General features: G+C 40.9%; 1 protein-coding gene across 3 annotated transcripts in view; it reads left to right on the forward strand.

Annotated features, from left to right (window-relative positions):
* si:dkey-100n23.5 (uncharacterized) overlaps positions 1–23,899 on the forward strand; it is a 112,550-nt gene that overhangs the window by 55,995 nt on the left and 32,656 nt on the right. For all 3 annotated transcript variants that reach the window (XM_055644602.1, XM_055644601.1, XM_055644603.1), the window contains exons 7-9: positions 17,238–17,327; positions 20,923–20,961; positions 23,459–23,537. In XM_055644602.1, the coding sequence (XP_055500577.1) occupies positions 17,238–17,327; positions 20,923–20,961; positions 23,459–23,537 (208 nt within the window). The remainder of the gene's footprint in view (positions 1–17,237; positions 17,328–20,922; positions 20,962–23,458; positions 23,538–23,899) is intronic.

The following is a 23,899-nucleotide window of genomic DNA, read 5'->3' on the forward strand; positions in this document are numbered from 1 at the left end:
TTACTTATAATTCGCCATTGGACAGCCCAGCCCCTCTGACAATTCTGTTGGTGGCCCGTTGCACTGTTTCAAGGAGGCCTAACACAAACATGAGGAGCAGTACTAGAATAAAGGTTATGAAGTAGAGATACAAGTGAACGAGGATCCATTGTAGACCAGAAGGAAATGAATGGATGAGCTTCATTCACTGATGGTCAGAGTGCAGACAGCGGAGTTTTGGGTGAGCTCATGTGGTTTGGAGAATGGGAAGCCAGTGGGGAACATTGGATTTGTCGTAATTGATGCAATTAAATTCTAGATAAGAGTGAAGGTAGGAAAGAACAAGTGTGCTATTCTTTCATGCCTACAAAATGCTCCAGAGTTAACAATTAACGAATCTGGATTATTTTATTTGCATAAAACAAATAGAGTGATTAAAAAGTCCATTTTAATGATTCGCCTGCACTCCAACCCTGTGTGTGGCACTCGGTGCTCTCTACGTAGCCTCCTCCACATCAGCGAGACCAGGCACAGACGAGGCAGCTGTGATGCAGAACACCTTCGCTCTGTCTACAACGGCCACAATGACCTTCGTTTTGCAAGTCACTTAAACTCTCCTTTCCATTCCCTTTCTGTCCTTGACTTTCTCCACTTCCATGATGAGACCAAACCCAAACTAGAAGAACAGCAAAGATTGACACAAAATGCTGGAGTAACTCAGCAAGACAGGCAGCATATCTGGATAGAAGAATTGGGTGACGTTTCGGATCAAGACACTTCTTCAGACTGAGCGTCGGGGAGAGGAAGTTACATAGATAAAGAAGTGTAAGAGATCAAAAGAGATATAGGTCAAGGAAAATGTAGACTAGACCATTGTTAGCTAGGAGAAGGTGACATCAAAGCAAACTGAGATACAATGTAATCAGAGGGACAGTCAGACTGCTCGGAGAACTGGGAAGGGGGAGAGAGAGAGAGAGAGGGAGAGAAAGCAAGGGTTACTTGAAGTTAGAGATCAATATTCATACCGCTGGGTGTAAGTTGCCCAAGCAAAATATGGGGTGCTGTTCCTCCAATTTGTGCTGGGCCTCACTCTGACAATGGAGGAGGCCCAGAACAGAAAGGTCAATGTGGGAATGGGAGGAGGAGTTAAAGTGTTTAGCAACTGGAAGATCAGGTACGTTTAGGCGAACTGAGTGGAGGTGTTCAGTAAAACGATCACTGAGCTTGCGTTTTGTCTAGCAGATATATTAGAGTCCACACCTGGAACAGCGGATACAGTAGATGAGATTGGAGGAGGTGCAAGTGAACCTCTGCCTCATCTGAAAAGATTGTCAGGGTTCTTGGATGGAGTCGAGGGAGGAGGTGTAGGACCGGTGTTGTATCTCCTGCGGTTGCTGGGGATTCTGGGTATTTAATTTTCTGGGTATTTAATTGAAGGAAATTAGGAAATTGTGGCTCAACGAGAACTGAACAATGGAAAAGCACTGGAAGGTCTGACATTGTGATCAAAGTATATAAAAAAACTTGAAGCCTTATCTTTGGATGTGGAAATAACGATGATCAAACACGGAACAAGATAAGAGGGCGAGCAGAGAATCAGTTATTCCCAACAAGTGAATACTAAGAATTAAATTAAATGAATTCAATCCCACTTAGCTGGGAAAAGGTGACGAGGCATATAAAGATGATGCATCAAAGACCGCAGAAATGTTCAGAAGTGCTCATGATAGTTGGATGCAATCACAGGGACTATTCTTTGTAACTGATTAGAGTTGTTTCAGGATTGTACTGATCAGAAAGCTAATTAAATAGGTTTAAGTATGGACATTGGGAGGCGGTAGTAACTTCAAACAATTAAGGGCCTGTCCCATGAGCATGCGACTCCATGCGGCAAGCGCGACCTAAAGGGCCTGTCCCACGAGCATACGACTAAAGGGCCTGTCCCACGAGCATGACTGCATGCGGCAAGCGCCACCAAACCAGAAGCGGGGGCCACGCACGCGGAGGTCGAGTGAGAGACATGAAGTTCGAGCGAAGTCCGCGGGAAGTTTGCGCGTGACGTGCGGCGTCGAGGCGGCAGGCCGTTGCCACGCGGAATTTTTGAACATGGTCAGTTTTTCAGAGCCTCGCGCGATGTCGGGACCAGCTCCGCACAACTCCATACGGCTCCGGCGATCGAAGTGGGACCGGCCCCGCGAGGCCGTACGGCTCAAGCGACCACGTTAGGTCACGCTTGCCGCATGGGGTCGCATGCTCGTGGGACAGGCCCTTTAGGAGAAGATACGAAGATTGGAAGTAGTTCAACAATCTGAAATCACCGATATGTAGTGCTTCGACACAGCAAAACAGCCCAAGCAGAATCAAGCAGAATTTGGGTGTTGATGGGATTGGAGTGACAGAAGAGAACCTCTTGTGTGGTCATCGGTTTAACGAGAACAAATTGAGGCAGCAGGAGATGTAATGCAAGAATTCAGCAGAGGATTTAAATGTAATATGTATTGACAATGGAACAATAAAATTATTACTTACAGCAGCGTAACAGGCCTGTGAAAACACAAATTGCATGATATATAATAAACACAAATTCAAAAAATTAATAACCCCAATGCTAAAAATCCAGTCATTGCCATCAAAGACAGACCATAGAAGTTCATAATGAGTATTGGATAGGTCGTGTTCAAGAGCCTGATGGTTATTGGGAAGAAGCTATAACCTGGTGGTCATGGTTTTCAGACTCCTGTTTTCCTGATCGTGGGAGTGAAATGAGGGCTTGGCCAGGGTAATATGGGTTTAGTTTAGAGATACAGTGCACAAAAAAGGCCCTCCGGCCCACCGAGTCCACACCGACCCCGCACTGTAACACTATCCTGCACACGCTAGGAACGATTTACATGTATACCAAGCGAATTAACCTACAAATCCATAGGTCATTGGAGTGTGGGAGAAAACCGCAGATGTCGGAAAGTCTGATTATATTTGCTGCCTTTTTGAGGCAGCGCGTCCTATAGATCCCTTCGATGATGGGGAGATCAATTCCTTTCATATTATTGTCTTCATATTAATTTTTACGTTAAGAGTTTAGAAAGATGGAAACATGTCTGACCTGTTCATTAAAATCTAATTTAACAAAAATCACACTGCTTAAATAGGAAACTTAATTGAAGCAGACCTACATAGTCAGTAAATGACAAATTATGTGGGAAAATACATCTTTGAATATATCATTCTTTTCAGGTGGAAAATAAGCCATTTAAGTTAAAGATGGCAGGACAGAACACTGGGAGATAAGTAATTTACCAGCCGAAAATATGTTTCCATTGTTATGGGATATGTGGTTCAGGATGATTTCTTTCAAGGACATATCTGTGTAAGGCAAGTGATAAGCTTGTCTATGGTGGGCCATTGTTCATTAATCTCTCTGTTCCTCTCATAGTTGCATGACTTAAATTGGCTAGCAGGAGAATTATACTTATTAAGAGGGCAGTCATCAGTGAGGGATAACAGCTAATTGAATGAGATAAACGATGAAATGTTGAAAAATAAGTAAATAGTTGGTTTTGGAAGAGATATCCCATTGATTAAAAATGCCTGGGCAACTGTGAACTTCAGCTTGTGAACTATTATATGTCAATTTTCCAAAGAACTCCACATTTTGTCATAAGTGTATGTATAATTAAAAATATTTGATTTATTTAAGCATTAAAGGCCCTACTACAATCAGTTTAAATTGTTCTCTATTGTAGATTCTCCTGGAATGCAAAGATAAGCCCTAGCTCCTTATCTCTGCTAAAACTGTGTTCTTAACCCTGTCACATGTATTTCAACAAACTGATAAGGTCTTTCATATAAGATATTAGCTAAGCTGAAACTCATGGAATTGAGGGCAGGCTATTGACCTGGAAAGAAAATGGTAGTGACAGAAAAAAGAGAGTACGAAAAATGAGCAGGTGCTCAAGTTAACATAGTATTTCAGAAGGATGGGGTTACATTTTTTGCATATAAATGACGGGTAAATGATAGCATATATAACCACAAGTTTGTCAACACAGCTAAAATATATATTATCTTGTCTATTGTGAATGCAAACATTCCATAAGAAATAAATATTAGTAGATTAACTGAACGGGCAAAACTACTGAGGAATTGATTTCAATATAGACAAATGTATGGGTATTAACTTTAACTGCTTGTCCTTATTTATACTTCTCCGGTCAGATTAACTATGATTCATAAACCTGCACCAACCTTTCTTGAATAGCTCCTGAAACATTTGTGCTTTCTGCTATCTCCTGCCTCTGCCCTGTCACAGACATTCTATTTATTCTTTGCAAGTCACCCTCTTAAAACTTCAAAAATGTTTTCAGTTCATGGAACTGAAACATTTACTCTGAAGTTGACTTTGGAAGTTCTAAACTGAGAGAGCAATGGTGGTTCAGCTGCTGAGCACATTCAAGAAAGATTCGATGGATATTTGGATATTAAAGGAACCAAGGGTTACTATAAGAAAGTGACACTGAGGTTAATGGTCAGATCTGATCTGAATGAATAATGTAGGCATGAGGGGCAAAAGATATCCTGCTGCATCCTACACTCTGATATTACAGTTTCACTACGATACTGTATCTACCTGTCATTCATCTATTCTTCATTTGGGCACTTTATTCTTCTCTCACTTTTACTCTTATTTATTTATTTTTTGTCATCTGTGTTTCTCATTTTGCCATTATTTTTACAGCTGTTTCAGCGATAGCTAGTTTGTTTAAGCTAAGTTGTTATCCTATTTTCAACTGAGAATTTTTAAATGCATTCTTTCTGCCTGGTTTCTCCATGTCTGTAATGGCAACTTGCAAATTTCTGCTCATGCAGCTTCAGGAGCCAAAAATTATAAACGACTGAACATTACTTTTGAGCAAAAACAACAGTGCATAAATGTTTCTTTCTAGTATCCTGAGTGAATAAATGTCCCAAAATCATGGAAGGACATTTCTTTTTGGTCTGTTCAGGAAAGGAATGCTGTGTGCTTTCAGGGCTGCTAATCTGCAGCTTGCTGTTGGTGAAATTTCTGTGGTATAATTCAGCAGTATAATGTCTCATTTTGCAGTTTAATCCTACTTGGTGCATAGGATCTAAGATGTCATGGAACAGAATTACAGTGGCTCAGCTGTGTTTTCCTGTAGGATGTGTTATTAGTGCAATATGCATGCCAGGGCTTGATCCATTCGTCAGAGCTACAGTCTGATTACACAAAGCTGCTGCACACACACCTGTTGCTTGGTAGATGATTGGTTCCTCTGCAAACATTTGCTGTATGCAATGACAAGAGTGATGGGCAGAACCATGAATTGGCTCTGAAAATACAGTTGACACATATCTGGTAATTTTCCTTTCTGGGCAGCATGCCAGCACAGAGTTGTGTGCTGCAAAGTGTGGGTTGCTGGTTTAAACAATGGGTAAAATTACAGAGATTTATTTGTTGCAAACCCAGATAACTCCTATATGTCAGAAAGAATGAAATGCACCTGAATAAATGCTGATAGAATTTTTTTGAAGCTTTCTAACTTAGCAATTATTGATGTAATTAAAAGAGGAATTACTTTTCCAGCATCATCTAGAACAAAAGTTAGTATAATGAATTCATGTTAACTAATATAAAAGGTTTGCTGTTAGACATATTCCATGTCCTGCTATTTTTTGGTACTTGAAATGTATTCATTGTGACATAATCATTTAATAACTGCGTGATGTATTTAAAATAGAAAAGTTGCACTCTCTGACCAAGAATTGTATGTAACTGTATCCATATCATGGCAGCAAAATACACATTTTCAATAACGCATTAGCAGGGTCTTCTAGCGATTTAGTTTAGAGATACAGTGTGGAAACAGGCCTTTCAGCCCACCGAGTTCACGTCGACCAGCAATCCCCGTACACTAGCACAATCACACACGCTAAGGACAATTTCCAATTTTTACCGAGGCTAAGTAACCTACAAACTTGTATGTCTTTGGTGTTTGGGGGGAAACCGGACGGAGCACCCGGGGAAAACCTACGCTGTCACAGGTAGAACGTACTAACTCCACACAGACAGCACCCTTAGTCGGGATTGAACCTGGGTCTCTGGCGCTGTAAGGCAGCAACTATCGCTGTGCCACCGTGCTGCCCCAAATTATTTAACTCTCTCTGGATATATAAAAAATCCTTTGCAAATTTGCACCCTTTAACCTCATGATGCTGACCGGGGTATAGGTTCAAAGGCACCAATTGTCTTCAAATACCTGCAGAAGTTCTTATAGTTTGTGTGCAAACTTTGAATTTGGGTGTGGGCAGATTAATTAACAGGAGTGGCATTCCGGCTGATTGTGACCTCTACAAATGGAGGCTTTGAATGAAGGTGATCATTTGTAACCTGCCACTATTGGCACCTATATTAGTTCAGTAATTTTCCACAGGCGCTGCCTGAAATACATCACTCAACCTCTCACTGTGCAAGCGAGCTGAGTCATTGGGAAAACCTCCCTGCTACAAAACACCCAATCTATTCTTGGCAACTCACAAAATCGGTGCTGAGATTTTAACTAAGCCACAGCCAGGTTAACAAAATCAATAATCTATCACAATGATGACCACATGCCATCTCTTCATTAGAAATTATAATTGTTCAACAAAAATAAACAAACTTACATTTTCTTTTTTATTAAAATAATAAGTGAATCTGCCCAAATGTTTTTACTCACAATAACATTGATGAATTATTACAGAATATATGATAAGATATGAAATAATAAGAAAACTGATTATAGCCAAAATATAAGATGTGGTCTCAGAGAATCTGGGTTTAAGGTAACTATTATCAATTGGCATTTTCTCACAGTGGCGCAGATGTAGAATTGTTGCCTTACAGCGAATGCAGCGCCGGTGACCCGGGCTCAATCCCGACTACAGGTGCTGTCTGTCTGGAGTTTGTACATTCTCCCCGTGACCTGCGTGGGTTTTGTCCAAAATCTTTGGTTTCCTCCCACACTCCAAAGACGTACAGGTTTGTAGGTTAATTGGCTTGGTAAATGTAAAATTTGTCGCTAGTGGGTGTAGGATAGTGTTAATGTGCGGGGATTGCTGGTCGGCGCGGACCCGGTAGGCTGAAGGGCCTGTTTCCATGCTGTACCTCTAAACTAAACTAAACTAAAACTAAACCTGCCCCTTAGCAACATCATTCACATTTAATTATAATTCTGCTGAACCTGCATACCTGCTGCAAGGTACACAAGATTGAACATTAAATGGGAACTTCCATGACCAAATACCCTTCAGACAATTTGGGGATAAGTTTCCATTTAATAGATTGATTAGTTTGTTGAGATTAGAATGAATTGTCTGATCTCAGCAAAAAATAGTTCTGCAGAAGTGGATGGAGAAAAATTAGAAAGGAAAGAACGTTTGCCAAGTATAGTTCAATAGTGAAGACTTGGAAATTATTTTTATTAGATATTAGATATACCATTTATTGTCACTATACATGTACAGTGAAATTGAAAGCTGCTCGTACTCAGTGCATACATATAATTTAGTACAAAAAACAAGAAACAGAAAAACAAAAAACAGAAGGGAGAGAGGGGGGGGGGGGGGGGGGGGGGGGGGGGGGGGGGGGGGGGCACACAATTCTGTGGCGCTATATACATATATACAGATGGAAGTCCGGGTGTTGGGCTGTGAAGTCAGTGCATGTGTGAATTTGAATTAAGAGTAGTTATAATTTTCGGAAAGCAACTATTTCTGAGTCCATTTGTCCTGGATTTGATGCACCTATAGCGCCTTCCAGAGGGCAGCAGGCCGAACAGTCCAAATGCAGGATGGGAGCTATCTTTGATGATCTTCTTTGCCCTGCTAAGGCAGCGGGAGGTGTAGATATCCATCAGGGAGGGGAGAGGGCAACCAATGATCTTCTGCGCTGTCCTAGTTACCCTCTGAAGCCTCTCCCTGTCTGCCATGGTGCAGCTGCCATACCATGCTGTAATGCAGTATGTCAGCAGGCTCTCGATGGACGTGCGTTAGAAGGTCAGCAGCAGGTTAGAGTCCAGGTTGTGCTTCCTGAGGACCCTCAGGAAGTGCAGCCGCTGCTGAGCCTTCTTGATGACCGCTGTCGTGTTGTCTGTCCAGGAGATATCAGCAGCGATATGGACGCCGAGAAACCAGAAGGTGTTGACCCTCTCCACACACTCGCCGTTGATGTGTAGGGGGACTAAGTCGGTGCTGTGCCTCCTGAAGTCGACAATGAGCTCTTTTGTTTTCCTGGTGTTCAGAGCCAGATTGTTTTCTGAGCACCAGGTTGTCAACTTCAGGACAAAATAATGAGAGCAAAGTAAATTGCATTTAAATTCTATGATTTGAACATAAAATACCCCAAGGTGTTCACAAAAGGGCTGGATTCAAAAGGATTCAGATTCCGATTAATTTATTGTCATAATATAAAACCAAGTGCAATGAATTTCCTTCTTCACATGAAGCTTATTGAGTAAGCCTATACACGGTATTGACAGATGCAACAAAAAATACAACGACAAATGCAAAACAGCAGAACAACAAAACAGCAGTGCCAAGAATGTAGTGCAAATAAAAACTAAAGCGCAGAACGGAATGAGGTAAAGTTAAGAGTAAGAACAGGTGATGGCAACTCCAGGAAGGGGTTATGAAGGGTCAGTGCCACTAAGGGCGCCGCATGATGACAGCCTCTGCCTACAGTCGTCTGTTTAAAAAGTATGTGTCGGAGTATTTCTTAGTCTTTTTATGTGGGGGAGGTGGGTTGGGAAAGGGGGAAACTGTCTCCCAGTCACTTCCTGGCGAGGATGCGACTATTCTCCGAGTTGCATCTTCCCCCCCCCTCCCCCCCCCCCCCCTCATGGCCTACCAGCTGGATTGGCGCGGCCTTTCCTGCCGGAGACCGACCATAGCTTCAACAGCGGTGCAGCACTGAACTCACCACGGGGCAGGCGATGCCTTACCGGGGATCGCCGTGTTGTGGCTCCGGAGTGTTGGGCCTGCTGCTTGTGTTGGGCCTGCTGCTTGTGTTGGGCCTGCTGCTTCAACATCGTGGAGCTGTGGATTGCAGAGCTTCCAGCCGTGGGTGGCGCTGAGTCTAACATAGCGGAGTCCTGGGATCCCTTTGCCGAGGGCCGCCAGTGTGAATTTCCGCCCAGCTCGGCCTTTGGACTTCGGGAGCCGCGGTCTCCGGTAGGAAGTGGCCGATTCGGAAGTCCAAGCCGCTGAGGATGTTCTTCCGTTCCGACGTTGGAGTTCCGGTCATCCCGGCGAGAAGGCCTGAGCATCGGGCCGCCCGTAGCGGCGACTGCGGAGGGCTCGGGAGGCCCCAACCACTGGTGAACAACAAGGGGGAGGATGACTAAACTTTGGTGCCTTCCCTCACAGTAGGAAACTTTGATTCCGCTATGTGGGGATGTTTGTGTTAAAGTCTATCGTGTGTTGTATTCTTTTTTTATTCGTATGGCTTGTATGGTGACCCCAAATTACACTATCAATTGATGCACGTGACTATAAATGTCTCTTGAATCTTGAATCGTTTGAAAAGGGTTTTGAAAGGGGTGATTTGTTCAGGAGTCTGATAGCAAAGATGAGGAAAATTTTAACAGGGATTGAATGAAAAATGGGTGGTAAAGAGGTTTGGAGCTTAAGTGAACAAAGTTCCAAAGAATAGTGGTAAATTGTTATTAGCATGTTGCCAACAGTGGGAGAGAGTAGACTGCACTTGAAATTGGATTTAGAGTTGAAGGTTGGAAGGAATGTTCTACCGGTGGTAGAGAAGGTCAGATCAAAGAGATATTTAATTACAAGAATAAAGGGCCTGTCCCACGAGCATGCGACTGCAAGTGGCGAGCGCGACCAAACCGGAAGCGGGGGCCGCGCGGAGGCCGAGTGATCCCGTACGAGTTGACGTGAAGTTCGAGCGAAGTCCGCGGGAAGTTCGCGCTAGGCGTACACCGTCAAGACGCTGCGTGCGGCATCGAGACGCTGCGCACGCCCGTCAAGGCGGTGCGTACGGCCCCAATGCGGCTGCGGGGTGGCAGGCCGTTGCCGCGCGGAATTTTTGGACAGTGTCAGTTTTTCGGAGCCCCGCGCAATGTCGGGACCAGCTCCGCACAACTCCATACGACTCCGGCGATCGAAGTGGGACCGGCCCCGCGAGGCCGTACGGTTCAAGTGACCACGTTAGGTCGCGCTTGCCGCATGCAGTCGCATGCTCGTGGGACAGGCCCTTAACCCTTTACAATTCTGAGGCACCACAGACCAAAGACCAGTTGTATAAAAGTTGGAATTGATGCGTTACTGGAAATGGGCAGCAGAATTTCACATGAGCTAATTTTTACTGAAAATGTTGGACGATAAATTAACCAGAAGACCAATGGAATAGAGGAGAAGGTCGAGATGAGGCTCTGATTTGTAAACAGGATGAGGTCGGATTTGAGACTGGCGAAAATCTACTGTTAAAGTCTCTGAATAAAAGGATATAACGTAGAAGCTCTACCTAGGATCGCAATGGACATCCAATATTGGAAACATGTTAATTTATTCAAAGGTATTCACTTGGGATCTGGTGATGAGGGAGTTAGATCGATGGTGCAGACTGAAGGTTATGCCTTCATTTTCCCCAGAGTTCAGTGGAGGAACTTTTAACTCATTCAAAATTGCATTTTATTCAAGTTTGCTGACGACACAGAGGGAATGGAGGAGTTGAGTTAAGTGGGACACTAATTTACACATGATAATGACAAGAGACAAAGCACTGACCAAGAAGAAGACAGGGATTTGAAAGGATGCTTTGCGGATTCCTGAAATAATAGTGCATAAATTGCAAGGGAAGCCATTTTTAAGATTTGATACTTGAGTGAGTGTGAACAAGGTAGGACAGGTCAAAGGCCACATAAGTTGGCGAATTAAAGAGATAATGGAACAAGAAGTAGAAAATCAATAGGTACAGAACAGAAAATGAGATGCATGAACTGACAGCCTGGTAAAAAAAAAGACAGAGAGTACATTAATAGCAGGATGGGAGGAGGCAGAAAGAACCAGAGAGGGTTTCGGATCAGACGTATGATGGAAAAAACGGGCCAATTTTTGATGGGTAGCACAGCGCAATAAGGAGTTAATCCAGTATTGCAACATCAGAGGCGTATTTTTAGAGGTAGCTCGAGGCCAGCTACTGTGGAATGCAGGAAATTGGAAAAAAAAACACCAAGAAATTCTAAAAATGCTTAGCATATGGCATGCTAATCATAAGAATTATATAATTTAACCATCTCTTGCACACCTTTCCAGTGGGTTTTTCACTTTTCTTTCTTCTGAGCCATTTAAACTTCTATTCACCTTTAATATTTCCCTGTTTTGACAAATGGATTTCAACTGCAACATTCTTAAGTGGAGAAGTTTAATGGAAAGACACAATAGGCTATTTGGAAAAGGAACATGCATCTTAAAAGTAATTTGCAGTTTGTAAATCTTACAGCCTTGTAACGAGAGTATGGGGCTTTATTTTCATATATCCAGGCTGTGCTATTTTTGTGCATAAGCTTAAGTTAAAAATATGGAATTCTGCACACGTTTTTAAAGAAACCAAGCATGATATTCCCAGTTTAATCGGGTTGATAGCTGTTACTGGCAAAAGGATGAAGAAACGTAGAAATTGAAGCTTTTAGCTGCTACTTTGGTGTAAACCATAACCTCTACATAGATTACATCCTAAATTAGATGGATTTTTACTTTTTTCTTCAAATTTTCATTGGAACTTGTTTCATTGTTTGCATTTATGGAGCCCAACATACATCCATGCAATTGGGCAAACCTTTATAATGTAACTTTATACTTTGTAGAATATGTTGGTCCTGTATATATTGATGTATTGAAGAGCAGTCAAATGGTACAATTTGATTGAATGATTTTATCATGGAAATAAAACCACTTGAAACTTTATCTAATCCACCAAATGTGAGTCAAAAATTTTTAATTGACATATGCACTAGGAACAGAACAATGACATTCTTACTTGCTGCACCTTAACAGACAGGTTAAGCAACAACATAACAAATACATTTACAATAACCAGTAATGACTTAATACATTAAAACAACAAAAGCTTTAAAATTGTTAATTCAAGAGAGTTTATTCTCATGTGTCCCAGATAGGACAATGAAATTCTTGCTTTGCTTCAGCACAACAGAATATAGTAGGCATAAATAATACAGAACAGATCAGTGTGACCATACACTATTGATTATATATATATATATATATATATATACACATAAATAATCAGATAAAGTGCAATGGGCTATTAATGTTCAAAGTTTTGATTGAGTTGAGTTTAATAGCCTGTGGGGAAGTAGCTATTCCTGAACCTGGATGTTGCAGATTTCAGGCTCCTGTACCTTCTACCTGAAGGCAGTGGGGAGATGAGTGCGTAGCCAGGATGGTGTGGATCCTTGATGGTGCTGCCAGCCTTTTTGAGGCAGCGACTGCGATAGATCCCTCGATGGTAGGGAGGTCAGAGCCGATGATGGACTGGGCAGTGTTTACAATTTTTTGTAGCCTTTTCTGCTCCTGGGCGCTCAAGTTTCCGAAGCAAGCCACGATGCAACCGGTCAGCATGCTCTCTACTGTACACCTGCAGAAGTTCGAGAGAGTCCTCCTTGACATACCGACTCTCCGTAGTCTTCTCAGGAAGTAGAGGCGCTGATGAGCTTTCTTTATAATCAGTGTTCTCGAACCAGGAGAGATCTTCAGAGATATTGAGCCCAGGAATTTGAAGCTCTTGACCCTCTCCACCATCGACCCCGTTGATATACACGGGACTATGGGTCCTCATCCTACCCCTTCCAAAGTCCACAATCAATTCCTTGGTTTTGCTGGTGTTGAGAGCCAGGTTATTGTGCTGGCACCATTTGGTCAAATGGTCGATCTCACTTCTATACTCTGACTCATCTCCATCAGTGATACGTCCCACAACAGTGGTATCGTCAGCGAACCTGATGATGGAGTTCGCACTATGACCGACTACGCAGTCATGAGTATAGAGTAAGTACAGAGTGAGTAATTGAAAATAACATTGCTTTATTATATAGTGTCTCAAATGCTATAATTACCAGAGAATATGGTTGCCAACAACATTTGTGTTCAAGAAGGAACTGCAGATGCTGGAAGATCAAAGGTACACAAAATTGCTGGAGAAACTCAGCGGGTGCAGCAGCATCTATGGAGCGAAGGAAATAGGCGACGTTTCGGGCCGAAACCCTTCTTCAGACTGATCAGTCTGAAGAAGAGTTTCGGCCCGAAACGTCGCCTATTTCCTTCGCTTCATAGATGCTGCTGCACCTGCTGAGTTCCTCCAGCAATTTGTGTACCTGCCAACAACAATTTTTCGTTCTATATCTAATAGTTAACAACTGCTTGTATGATTTTAATAGGGGATGCCAATATCCCAGAGTTGGCAACAGAGAGGCTGCAGTATGAAACAAGGAATCCTCAGTTCAGTCCAGTGACAATTAATGGAGTAAAGTGGTGTACCATGCAATTTGCAATAAACTTAAAAGCCTCACACCACACATTGACCAGGGTCACTTGTGGAGATGGGCATTGGCTATAAGACATTGGAGAGTTTAGATTTATTTGTTGTTATAGCATTATCTATCTGCCTTATCCCTTTACTGCAAACCTGTTGACCTCAACTTCCCATACCTCCCAATATTTGAACTGGTTGGGACCACTTAAAGAGCCGAGATCTCAAGTGATCGTAGGCCCATTGGGATCCAATCTCCAGAATGGTGGGGCGTTACCCAGTCAGTGCCAGTACACACCTTCAGGAGAATCTATCAACTGCATATTAGAGGATAGAGGTTTAAGTCACACTCAAGGGAAAGGTCATACTAATCCAGAAAGTACCCTGGAGTTGTTTTGTGTTAAATTATGCTTCCTTAAATTATTTAAAAAAAAAAAAAAATACTGTAGATCTGCCCTCAATGGAATCAGAATGCCCTACAGAATACTTTGGGTTATTTTTGTTTTGTTACACACTTATCAGAGTGACATTGTTGTTCACAGGCCCTACCCACACCAAACACAACTTGTTCCATATTCTCAGGAAGTAGAAGTGCACAGTGACAATTGAGTTTATGTGTGCGGTGTCAGCTTCCATCACAATATGATTGCAACTGATACAGCATTTTGAGGAAGCCATTTGGTTTATAAATAATATTTCTGTAAATTTCCCCAATTACTTCCTCAATTTTGCATCCGTTCTGGTTAATTTCAGACAGCAACGAAAAAAACATTGCAAAAAGTGGAAACTCTTTGTGAACGTTGAGTATGTTGCATTGTAGGATTAAATGCTGAATTCTATGCCAATAATGTCGAACAACCCAACCTCTTCTACCAATATTGGGCAAGAAGCTAACATTGCGAAACCTATTTCACTCTGAACACTACCGTATATCACAGAAAGAAAATTGAAATGCAAGTGCCAGTGAAAATACCATCTTGAATTGCCTCTTTAGATTACTTCAATTTTCTGTCTCCAGGCTTTAATAACCTTAAAGGCAGCTTCTCATTTTTTCTTTGATTTAATAGAATAACATGGCTATTGTTTTAGTGACAACATAGTGTTGGATATCTAATAAAACTCTTAAATTACACTATTTTAATTTCAGTGCTACAAAGATTCAAAGTGGTATTGAATATTTTTATATTTTACCAATACTTAAACTAATAAAATAAGAATGAATTAGTTTGGAAAAATTTGAACAAATTGAAATGCATATAGATGGACCTAAATGTTGTAGGCAAGGATTCATTGACCTTTATGATGACCCAAATGTTAAGAGCTCATGATGAAAGGTATATTTTCAACTCGGAGTTCGCCCAAAGTATGAGCCTTGCCCACAAACAGTGCAGCATGTGGTTTGAGAGGTGCCCACTGACACAGACTTCAAAAGAAAGGATGTTTTTAATGAGATAATTATGTTGTATTTCCTCCTTGCTGTATTCTTTTGGAGTGGCCTTCATCTAGGAAATCGTCCACCTGATTTTCTTCCCCCCTCTCCCGCCTTCATGTGGTCCATTCTATTGGATCCCTCTATCTCCATTTCAGACCAGAAACATCCATTGCTAACCCACAGACCATACCTCCTCTCACTCTGCCTCCAATAAGAACTCTCTTCATTCTCCAAGACCCCCTGACTCCATTGCATTTTCTCTGATGCTGAGATGTTCTGCACACGTGCCTTTGAAGTGTCTTTTTTGGCTTTCTCTCTGCCAGAGTAAACAGAGCCCTTGATTACATTGCATCTTTTTCCTGCACCTTTGCTCTCATCTCTTCTCTGAGTGTACAGAACAAAAAGAGTTAAACTCATTGCAGCCACTATGCGATTGATGGTAAAGAGAAAAATGTTGAGGACGGTGGACAGATTACCAGAAGAAAGTTTTCGACCCAAAACATTGACTGTTCTTTTACCAATACAGATGCTGCCTGACCTACTGATTTCCTCCAGCAGTTTTTTTCTACCATACACACAGGCTCCTTTGTCCTTGGAAAGTGTTGTGCCTCTTGAAACTTGTTGGAGCTGGACACATCAAGATAAGTGGAAGGCATTCCATCCTGCTCCTACCTTGTCCCTCGTGGATAGTGGAAAAGGCTTGGATTGTCAGGAAGTGAATTACTGGACTTTGATCTGCTCCTGCAGCCACAAGATATACATGGTGACCTGGAATGAGCCCAGAAAATTGAAAGTAGGGGACTCGGGTAGTGCCATTGAATATCAAGGCTAAGTGATCAGATGAATTTAGTTTACTTTATTGTCGCATGTACCGAAATACAATGAAAAGCTTTTGTTGCGTACTAACCAGTCAGTGGAAGGACAATACATGATTACAATTGATGCATTCACAGTGTACAGATACATGATAAAGGGAATAACATGAATAGATAGATTCTATATTAATGGAGCTATACATTGCTTTACATTTTTGTGCTATTAATGATACTTGATGTATGGGCTATTTCATTTATTAAAGAGTTGCGAATGGAAGCGAATATTGTGCAATCATTAGTGAGTGATATTCTGCAATCCTTACTTTTAATCTTTTGATGAGTGGAAAATCATTGAAACAACAACAGAACATGACTTTGCTAATAGTCTGTTTGGAGGATAATTAGCCAGGCTGATTTGTTCTGTTTTTGATGAAGAGAGCAAATCTGGATAATTTTCCGCATTTTCAGATAGATGCCAGTTGTGATTGTTCTGGAATGGCTCGGCCAGAGGCATAACATATTCTTCAACACAGATCTTTAATACGCAGCTGGGATGCTGTGTAGTTCCATGGCTTTTACACTATCTATTACTTTCACTTGATTAATGATATTAAATCAAACTGGATGGCTTTTGTGAAAGATAAGATCTCCAGAAGGAAATAGAGATGGGTCTACAATTTGGCATTTCTAGTGAATATAGTTGTGAATTTTAAATAATTTCTTTAGCACATGCTGACCTCTGCCATAATTGAGGATGGAGGTATTCCTGCAACCTCCTCATCTGGTTAGTTGTTTAAATGTTGCTCACCATTCATGACCACATACAGCAGGTCTGTGGATCTTCTATGTGATCATTGTTGTAAGATGACTTAGCTCTGTCTTTGGCCAGCTATTTTTGGTCTTTAGCATACGATCTTGTCACATTTACTATTGCTTTTTAACTTGTAAGATTTTGAAATAGTTAACCATTTCTCTTGCAGACAAACGGGTACCGTGCTCATATTGTTCCTCATTGTTGGTGTCTTTGGAGGATCATCGTCCTATAAACTGCTTAAACTATTTAAGAGCCTGACCACCTAATTTAATTAATTTTTTTTAAGTTAGTAATCAAAAAAATTGAGAATCTTCAAACCTCTTAGAGGTGCTGGTACACCATACTGTTTTTTTACACGCCATATGTTTTTCTATGTGTACCATAACAAAAAAAAAAGCACTGGGTTAATCTATAGCTCCAAAATAATGGGGACAGTCGTTGACAGATCATTAAAGGTGCTATTAATTGGGTTTTCTGCATCCTGTATCCAGCACCCCGGCAACATTTTTTAATGTAGTGGAATAGTGTTTCCACAATTATGGTGATTAAATGTTTTGTGCTTTAAAATGTATTTCATGTTAGTTTATTTGTTCAGGATTAAACATCACCTATGTTTTATTTATCTTCCATCTCTTACAGTGTGTATTATGTTGCTGCCTGGGGTGTGCCTTTCTTTCTATCCTGTCTTCCACTCTTTGGAGATTACTATGGCCCCGCTGGAGCTTGGTGGTAAGGATCTGATTTTTTGAATTTTACCTGGAAGTTGTCAACTGTTTTGTTTTGCAAAAGAAAAGCAAATTAATTCCCCAAAAAGATAATTTCAGAGGTTGGGTCATATTTTAAAGTGTAAATTTATCATAATTGAGGATTCAGTAAAAAGGAAATAATATGTTAAAAAATGTATATCTGTATAATATCTTTATTTAAAACAATATTTTTGTTAGTTCAGAGGAGGCAGATTATATATGTTTTTGTTTGATGCATGTACCCACTTCTTGTTTCCTCTAATGACATTAGTGAAGCATATTGTGTTTGTGGTTTCATAGATCTACAATGAATTCTGTATGACAACAGTGACCGTATTGCGCAAACTATGATATTGGAATCCACATCTCTATAATTATAAAACTTTGTGTGTGTGTGTGTGTGTGAGTGTGTGTGTGTGTGTGTGTGTGTGTGTGTGTGTGTGTGTGTGTGTGTGTGTGTGTGTGTGTGTGTGTGTGTGTGTGTGTGTGTGTGTGTGTGTGTGTGTGTGTGTGTGTGTGTGTGTGTTAAGAGATAGTGTGGGGGGTAGTAGTTAGTGTGTGTGGGGGGGTCGTTAATGCGTGTGATGCCGCATTCCGCACCCGCAACCGTGCGTTGGAGGAACAGACCCAACGGATTCTGTGGAGTGGCAGTGGAGAAAACAGACGGAAGAATTTATGGTATACAGTAAGATTTACATAAATCTGGGAGAGATTTACATAAATCTGGGAGAGAACACCGTATTCAGAATTTTGAAGAAGGCAATGAAGTTAGAGATGCAGCACTAGATGTGTGGACCTTAGTATTTTTTCATAATCACACAACATGGGTGATTCTGGCAAATTTAAATAAAAGTGGGACATTTAACAATGGCAGTTGACACAGGGCCAGGACGTTTTATTGAGCAAAAATATCGAGGTTTTGTCGACATCGTGGATTTGGGCAGTTGGGTAAATGCTGGTGTTTAGTTTGGAGATACAGCGTGGAAGCAGGCCCTTCAGCCAAGCGAGTCCACCAGTAATCACCCATATATTAGTTGTATCCTACACACTAGGGACAATCTACAGAAGTCAATTCACCTATAAACCTGCACGTCATGTAGTGGGAGGAAACCGTGGAACACGGAGAAAACCCACATGGTTGGTTACAGGGTGAAGGTACAAACCTTGTACAGACAGCACCCGTAGTCAGAATTGAACCCCAATCTCTGGTGCCTCAGGATAACAACTCTACTGCTGTACCTATTGTATGCGAATAACCTAGATCAACATGCCACTAGATGATGTGATAGTAGAAATTCCTTTTGCTCCTTAGGGACATTGCTATTGTAAGTTGATTGCTGTTCTTGTTATTTCTTCCTCCAGTAACCTGTTTGCGGTTCCATTCTGTGGCTTTTGAGGAACTATGGACTCTGCCCTTGATGAGCAAGATGGTGTCAGAGGCCAGGGATGAATTAGCGAGGTTGTTACATTTTTTTCAAGGAGACTATAAGAATGTGCTTGAAACATCTTCTTTGTCCTCTTGAAAATCTGTTGCTATGACACAGCATGGAGATCTTAAGGAATCTGGTGTCAGGCATGTGAGTGCAGTAGCCTTCCCAGTGTGGTAGGTTGTATATGATTAGAGTCTTGATTATGAGGATGTTGGTGTGGCAGAAAGGCCCTGATATCAGCTCACCAATCCTGCCAGTGGATTAGAGAATTTCACAGCTTAAGTTCAGTAGTACAGATCCACCATCGATTTTAGTTTAGTTTAGTTTAGAGATACAGCGTAGAAACAGGTCTTTCATCTCACCGGGTCTGCGCCAACCAGCGGCACTAACACTATCCCACACATACTAGGTACAGTTTACATTTATACCAAGCCAATTAGCCGTCAAACCTTTACATCTTTGAAGTGCAGTAGAAAACCGAGCTTCCCAGAGAAAACCAGTACAAGTCATGGGGAGAACGTCCAAATTCCATACAGACAGACACCCGTAGTCAGGATCGAACCTGGGTCCCTGGCACTCTACTGCTGCGCCACCATGCTGTTACCCTTGGTTCCAGAGCCTTTCTGGATTATCCATTTTGCCGAACCAACAGAGATCACGGCCTCCAAGAGGAGTTGGAACAGTACCGAAAAGATCTGCATAGTGCGCGAAGATACCTTGCCACAAAATAGGGTTTGAAATTTGGCTATGGGAATGGATTTGCCAGCTCCAGCCGGGCTGGAGTTCCAGAACCCTGGCCACAGCGAGCAAATAGTCCCGATGAGATTGAGACCGGCAGCCTCGACCAACATAGGTGCCTCATTTTCGGGGGGACTTCTAGGGAGTGATTTCAACTGCACTCTCGGAATTTTGTCTAGATTAAACATAGAAACATAGAAATTAGGTGCAGGAGTAGGCCATTCGGCCCTTCGAGCCTGCACCGCCATTCAATATGATCATGGCTGATCATCCAACTCAGTATCCCGTACCTGGCTTCTCTCCATACCCCCTGATCCCCTTAGCCACAAGGGCCACATCTAACTCCCTCTTAAATATAGCAAAAGGAGGTGCCTAACCATCAGTTGCCGGAACATCGGTGGTGAACCTTTATTTCTTCAGTGCTTTGATTTTGTTGGAAGTATCCTAAACATAAAGCTTCAGTATTGTTTGAACAAATTATTCTGAATTATTTTAGCTGTATTTCCAAGTATTATTCCCATTGTGAAAGAACACTTTTTAAAAAAGTTATTTAATTCTAAAGCATATACCAGAAGCAGATCTGCAATGTGCATGGGGACTTCAAACCACCAGTCTGAAGGCGAATATTTCCCTTTGCCCTAAGATTAGATTCCAAAGAATAGAGATATTGATCCGAAATGGAGCAAGATTTGGTTGTCTTTTGGTCGCATCTATCGATAATATTGTCGTATGGAGAAGTGGTATTGCTAAATGAATCTATCATGTCACATGATCTTTAATTTTGAATTCTAACACCAAGATATTTGGACATTGAAAATAGACTTTTATGAATTAACTTGACAATGGAAATACATGGGTATCTTTTTTGCTGTTTTTCTTTCATTTTCAGCTATGCTTATCAATAAATTGTCACCAAACACATTTCACCCATGTTTTTCTATTCATATTTATTACATTTATCTATACCATAGATTTCTGTTAATTGTATATTAAGGCCCTTGTTTTTGATGATGTCACATATGCTGTCTTCACATATTCTACGTGGCTAAATAAAGAGTAAGGATTCAGATATAAAGTCTAATAAAATGTTCAGTATGGACAATTGTTTCTGTTGAAGCCATTTCCTTCACTTTATAGAGTAAATTCAGTAATCATATTTTATGAATAGATTATATCAATGTCATGTTTATAAATTCTTTAGTTGGAAATTACATCAGTATTATGGAATCAATTGATTATGTTGTTAATAGATTTTCTGAAAAGAAGGTGAATTGGTTGTTTTCATTGAAGCACGTAAAAGTAACAAAACTACAAGTATTCTGTACCTTGCATTTATTGTTATCTAATTCTCAGTGATTGTAATGGTTTCAGCTACTCTTTATTATTTAAAGAATGCATCTTTTTTTCCAGCTGGATTACAGACGAACATGTTGTCTGGAGATTTGGCATGTAAGTATTCTTCAAGTCATTAACTATTTCTTTTCTCCTAATCTTTAACTTGGGATAGCAATCTTAATGTACTCTCATTATAGATGTAGAATCAAGGATCTGCAGATGCTGGTTTACAAAAAAACCCATGAAATGCTGGAGTAATTCAGCAGGTCAGGTAGCATTTAGAGAACGGATAGGTAAGTGATGTTTCGGGTCAGGTCCTTTCTTTGAATTGCAGAAGGATCCAGACCTGAAACGTCACTTATCCATGTTCTCCAGGGATGCTGTTTGACCTGCTGAGTTACTCCAGCACTTTTTCTCTTTTTAATGTACTCACCTATATTGAACAAATGTAGCTTTATTCATTGTAGGTAGAACTCGTCATCACTTAAATCCGATGTGTAAATGATATATGCTTCCATTCTGTTGCTTTCCCCTCAAAATGTTCTTGAATAAGGCTTTGAGAAATGAGTGTTTTTATATCACATATATTAAAAATGGTGAATGTTCTCAAGATCCCAAACGTTTTGCTTCAGTAAAATATAATTAAAAGACTCCCAAGAATTAACTCTAAAGCATATGTTGTGACCCTGGTCTGTATGTGTTGTACATTTGTTACCTAGTGGAGAAGGAAAATGAATTAACCCAGTTTTTTTAGACCTTACTTTGGACTTTAGAGATACAGCATGGAAACAGGCCCTTCGGCCTACCGAGTCCATACTGACTATCGATTACCCCGTATATTAGCAGTATCCTACACACGAGGAACAATTTACAATTTATAGAAGCCAATTAACCTACAAACCTGTACATCTTTGGAGTGTGGGAAAAAACTGGAGCACCCGGAGAAAACCCACGCGGTCACAGGAAGAATGTACATACTCCGTACAGAGAGCGCCCGTAGTCAGGATCGAACCCAGGTGTCTGGCGCTGTGAGGACGCAACTCTACCTCTGCGCCACTGTGCCGGCCGTATACTTTCCTTGGACTCATGTCCTACTTCTGGAATACTTTCAATAACCTACCAAAATTTATCAAATTGCTTCCCCTCCATTTAAAATTATTGTTAATGTGAACTTTTCAAGAATGAAACTGGTTTTCTCACAGCACCCTGTTTTGCCTGTCTATTTTTTTATACGACCCTGGTGGCATCTAATGTATTCTTGACTGGACACCCGTGTGCATTTGAAGCTGATACTTCGTAGGAATCCCACATTGCAACTTTGCTTCCTCCATTTTGTCGCAATCATCATTGTTCAGATGCATTGAATGATGGACGTTAATATTAAAAAATCTGTGTGCTCCTCAGTTATTGCTATCTAATCTTAATTTCACCTTAATTCTCCGCAAAATTTTTCCTAAATAGCATAAAGATCATTATTTATACTCTCTAACCGCTTTCACAAATCTGACAGTTGCTTGAGAACCAGGCAGCCGTGATTTTCTTTTCTTTTGAGGGTCCCCTTATGTCCAGTCATCATGGCAATAAAAAAGATTTGAGTTGAAGGAAACAGGCCTCGATGTGGAGCTAATTTTTCCTACGTGTGCCTCAACCTCCTCTCCTCCACCATGTACCGAGGCAAAGGATTTATTTCCCAAAGCCTAACAAATGAGTAGTTATGGAATAGATCACTGCAGCTCCTGAAGGCTATCATTTGAGATGAATAGTAAGCTTGAATAGTATGAATAGTAAGCTTGATGTGCACTTCACTGATGTCTTAGGAAATTCTAAAATACCAACCATGTATCAGGTTTGTTTTTCCTGTTTATCCGTTTAGGCTGATAACGCTGGGCATGTTTCATTGTGGAGGGGGGGTGCACGGAGGATTACTTTACTGCATTATAATTGATATGACAATTGAGATGCCCATCATGTTTTACATTCCTGGATATGTTGTCGTAATACCACCCTTCAACTGACTCCAGAATAATTTAAATGGTTTGCATAATATGGTTCTGGTTAGAACGTAGATCCATTCAGCGATCTCAAGAAGAAATGCCAATGAGAAATACTGTGAACTCTTAATCTCCACAGAAGTGACCCACTTCAATTGTCAAGACTCCATGAAATTGACTGATCTGGGGCACAAAAGGTTCTCCTTTAAATATGAAATAAGCCTTTCCATAAGCCTGCGTGATGGTCCATATTAATTCTATTGATTCTATTTCACCCTGAAATTACAATCCAAAGTGCCTGTAATGGCCTTAATGTCAAAATTGCTACATTGTTTATTACTACAAAGAAATCAGTCATTAACTTCAACTGCTGTTTAACTATTAATCACCATATTCCTTCGTAACTCTCACCTATTTTGAAATTTCATGTTTCTTCTTACTGCTTCTCTAATTCAGACACAGCAGAACTGGCATGTAGTTTCTGCATAAGTCTACTGAGGTCTGACCAATGTTTTATGAAGTTATAGCATAACCCCCCCTGTGTTGACCTGAACTGTGCTGCATATCTTGAGAGTGCTGTCATAACTGTCATGCTCATTTTGTTCAATTGTTTTTTACAGATGGTACATCCCCTTGTTTGTCCTCATCTTTCTGATGATGTCCTGCTACCTTCACATATTTTATATAGCCAAAAAGAGGGTAAGAATCCATACTTAATCTCCTAAAATTAAAGTTGGATAAAGAAGAACAGTTCAAAACACGTACGATTACTACTTCTGTTTGAATCTATTTACTTAAGTTAGTTGACCTAATGTATAACTAGATGATCAAAATATTTTGTTAGTCATGTAAATTAGCTCTTAAGACATCAAATGTCTTGGTTATCTGGTCTGAAATTAATTGACTGTGTTGTTTTATTACTGTCTGGGAAAAGAAAACTGGATTATGTCATTTGTTTGTAGGATGTAAAATCAGATAGAAACAGAAAATAGGTACAGGAGGAGGCCATTCAGCCCTTCGGGACAGCACCGCCATTCATTGTGATCATGACTGATCATCCA

This window comes from Leucoraja erinacea, chromosome 13 (genome assembly GCF_028641065.1).
Source record: "Leucoraja erinacea ecotype New England chromosome 13, Leri_hhj_1, whole genome shotgun sequence".
Taxonomy (NCBI): domain Eukaryota; kingdom Metazoa; phylum Chordata; class Chondrichthyes; order Rajiformes; family Rajidae; genus Leucoraja; species Leucoraja erinaceus.